The 2,217-nt window shown below is 43.7% G+C and overlaps 1 protein-coding gene and 1 pseudogene across 1 annotated transcript in view; one reads left to right on the forward strand and one right to left on the reverse strand.

Annotated features, from left to right (window-relative positions):
• The window catches only part of LOC105301694 (potassium channel subfamily T member 2), a 211,494-nt gene that overhangs the window by 41,211 nt on the left and 168,066 nt on the right, over positions 1-2,217 (reverse strand). The window contains exon 19 of the mRNA XM_023520107.1: positions 1,676-1,810. Within this exon, the coding sequence (XP_023375875.1) occupies positions 1,676-1,810 (135 nt within the window). The remainder of the gene's footprint in view (positions 1-1,675; positions 1,811-2,217) is intronic.
• Positions 663-781, forward strand: LOC111729130 (annotated as a pseudogene).

Genomic DNA, 2,217 nt, shown 5'->3' on the forward strand with positions numbered 1-2,217 from the left:
ATCTCATCTTTCTGAATTAATTTTCTACCCTGTAATTTCCTTTCTCACTCTCTAGAGAAAAAAGAATTGCTTCTCTCCGCCATGGTTTAAACCTGTGCTGTGCTACCTTTAAACGTACTATTTGTACTGTTCACTATAACTCAATAACACGTCAGCTCTGTCCTAAATGAACTGCCGTGTCCCCATAACCCGAGGGTCTAGTTGTCCACGTGCTATGACAGTCTTTATATTCCTGGTTTCCTGTCTTTATGTGAACACTGCAAAAGGGTTCATGATTTTCCATAGGCGTTCTATAGAGGGGGCAAGTCATTTCGACAAGGTTAAGACACCACTCAAGGTCACAGAGCTCCTAGGCGTCTGCTGGGACTCGGGACAGAGGCCGTGCTAGGCGAAATCTGTGCCGTGTGGTTCCAGGCTCTGTGGCTTTCCCTCTCTGCCCCCTGGATGAGGTCATTTCACTGCTAACAACGATAGCAGCTAACATTTATTGAGTAATCGAAAAGTACCAGACACGTATATTTTTAAATCTCTAACAACCTGTGATTAAGGCATTGAGATTTAGAGAAGGAAAGTCATTTGCCAAAGATTATATAATAAACCGTGGGACTCCCGTCTAGGCTCTGTTTTCTGCATTCTGAACTCAAACTATAAACAAATAATCGGTCCTCAGCCACGCCACCCCGAACGCGCCCGATCCCATCCGTCCTCGGAAGCTAAGCAGGGTCGGGCCTGGTTAGTACTTGGATGGGAGACCCCCTAGAAAGACCAGGTGCTGTAGGTGTAGAAAATAAAAAAATAAGGGATTGTAAGCTGACGAGGCCCTTGCAATCTGTGAGGTCAACCAAGGGTTGCCTCCTCTAGAAAAATAAATAAATAAAATAAATAATTGCCCTCAATATGTGCTTTGCTCAATCTGAGGCCTTGAGGGTGGGGTGAGTGGAGGTGGCGATGACAGAGTTCGTGTTGTTTTATTTACTTTCATAATTTGGAAGGTCGGATATTTCCTTTAAACTTCCACAAAAGTCATAAAACTGAAACGATGATATTTCGCATATTTACGTTTTAAAATGATTTCAGGAAGAATCACCCCAGGTGACACGGATATCTTGACTTACAGGTGATTCTGACTTTGCTTCCAGCATGCGCTTTTATCAGGATTTCCCCAAACGTGCCCATAGTGGGAATTCCTAGCTGGGTGAGTTTAATTCAGGAAAGACAGGGAGATAGGCTAAGGTGGCGAGTTGGCTCCGAACGTGGGTAAATGACCTGCTTGTCGCCTTGCGACTTTTCCTTCCTGGGTACCCAGTATGGAAGTGCACGCCATTGGCCATGGCTAGGCGTAACACCCAAATTAAAACACACACAGTCCCTCACGAATCGAGACTGCCACCACACAATACTTCTTCAAATTTATTATTGTTAAATCATGCAGGAAAATGGATGATTATTGTATTTATTTGAAGAAGAATAACGGACCTGCTGTTAAAAATTTAACTTCACGCAGTGCCAGTCAACCATTAGGGGCCAAAGAAGCATTTATTTTATGATCAAACGAATGAAGGTAGTCTGAGTGCTAAGTGTCTTGCGCTCATTCCTTACACACAGAGTCAGAGTCAGCTGTCTCACGGGTGTTCAGCCGGAAGTCGGTGACAGGGCTGGGCTACCAGACTCTTACCTGAACAGGGTCTGCACGTTCACGATCGTCTTGGCGTCGGCCATGTAGTCTTCCTCGGCGCTCATGGTGCTCTCCTTGTCCACCACCACCATGTTGGCAGCAAAAGTCACCCCACACCTGAGCAAGTCATCTAGGCTTTGATAGAAATTGACAGAGAAAAAGGGACCTTCAGTAAATCGCAGTGCTAGGGCTGGTGCTAAAGCTTGCTTACTCGCGATCTTTTATGATCCTGTACTTTTTATGCTCCCCCACCCCCCATGCTTGTAAAGGCTGCCCTTCCAGGTGGCTTTGATGAAGTGCACTAGTAGGCGTGAATGGAGACGATCACATAATCTCTACTGATACAAAATAATTTGTATTTTTGGACTCTTTGTGTTTCATTATCCTGCAGCTGTTTTCGAAGCATATGCGTTAAGAATCTTAAATAATATTAATTATATAAATAAAACACCCATTTTGCCATCAAATAGAAATAGAATGTGTTAGAACCTTGTTTTTAACAGCACAGTATTTCAAAGACATGCTTACGATTTTTTTTTTTT

The sequence above is a fragment of the Pteropus vampyrus genome, unplaced genomic scaffold, assembly GCF_000151845.1.
Source record: "Pteropus vampyrus isolate Shadow unplaced genomic scaffold, Pvam_2.0 Scaffold248, whole genome shotgun sequence".
NCBI classification, from domain to species: Eukaryota; Metazoa; Chordata; class Mammalia; order Chiroptera; family Pteropodidae; genus Pteropus; species Pteropus vampyrus.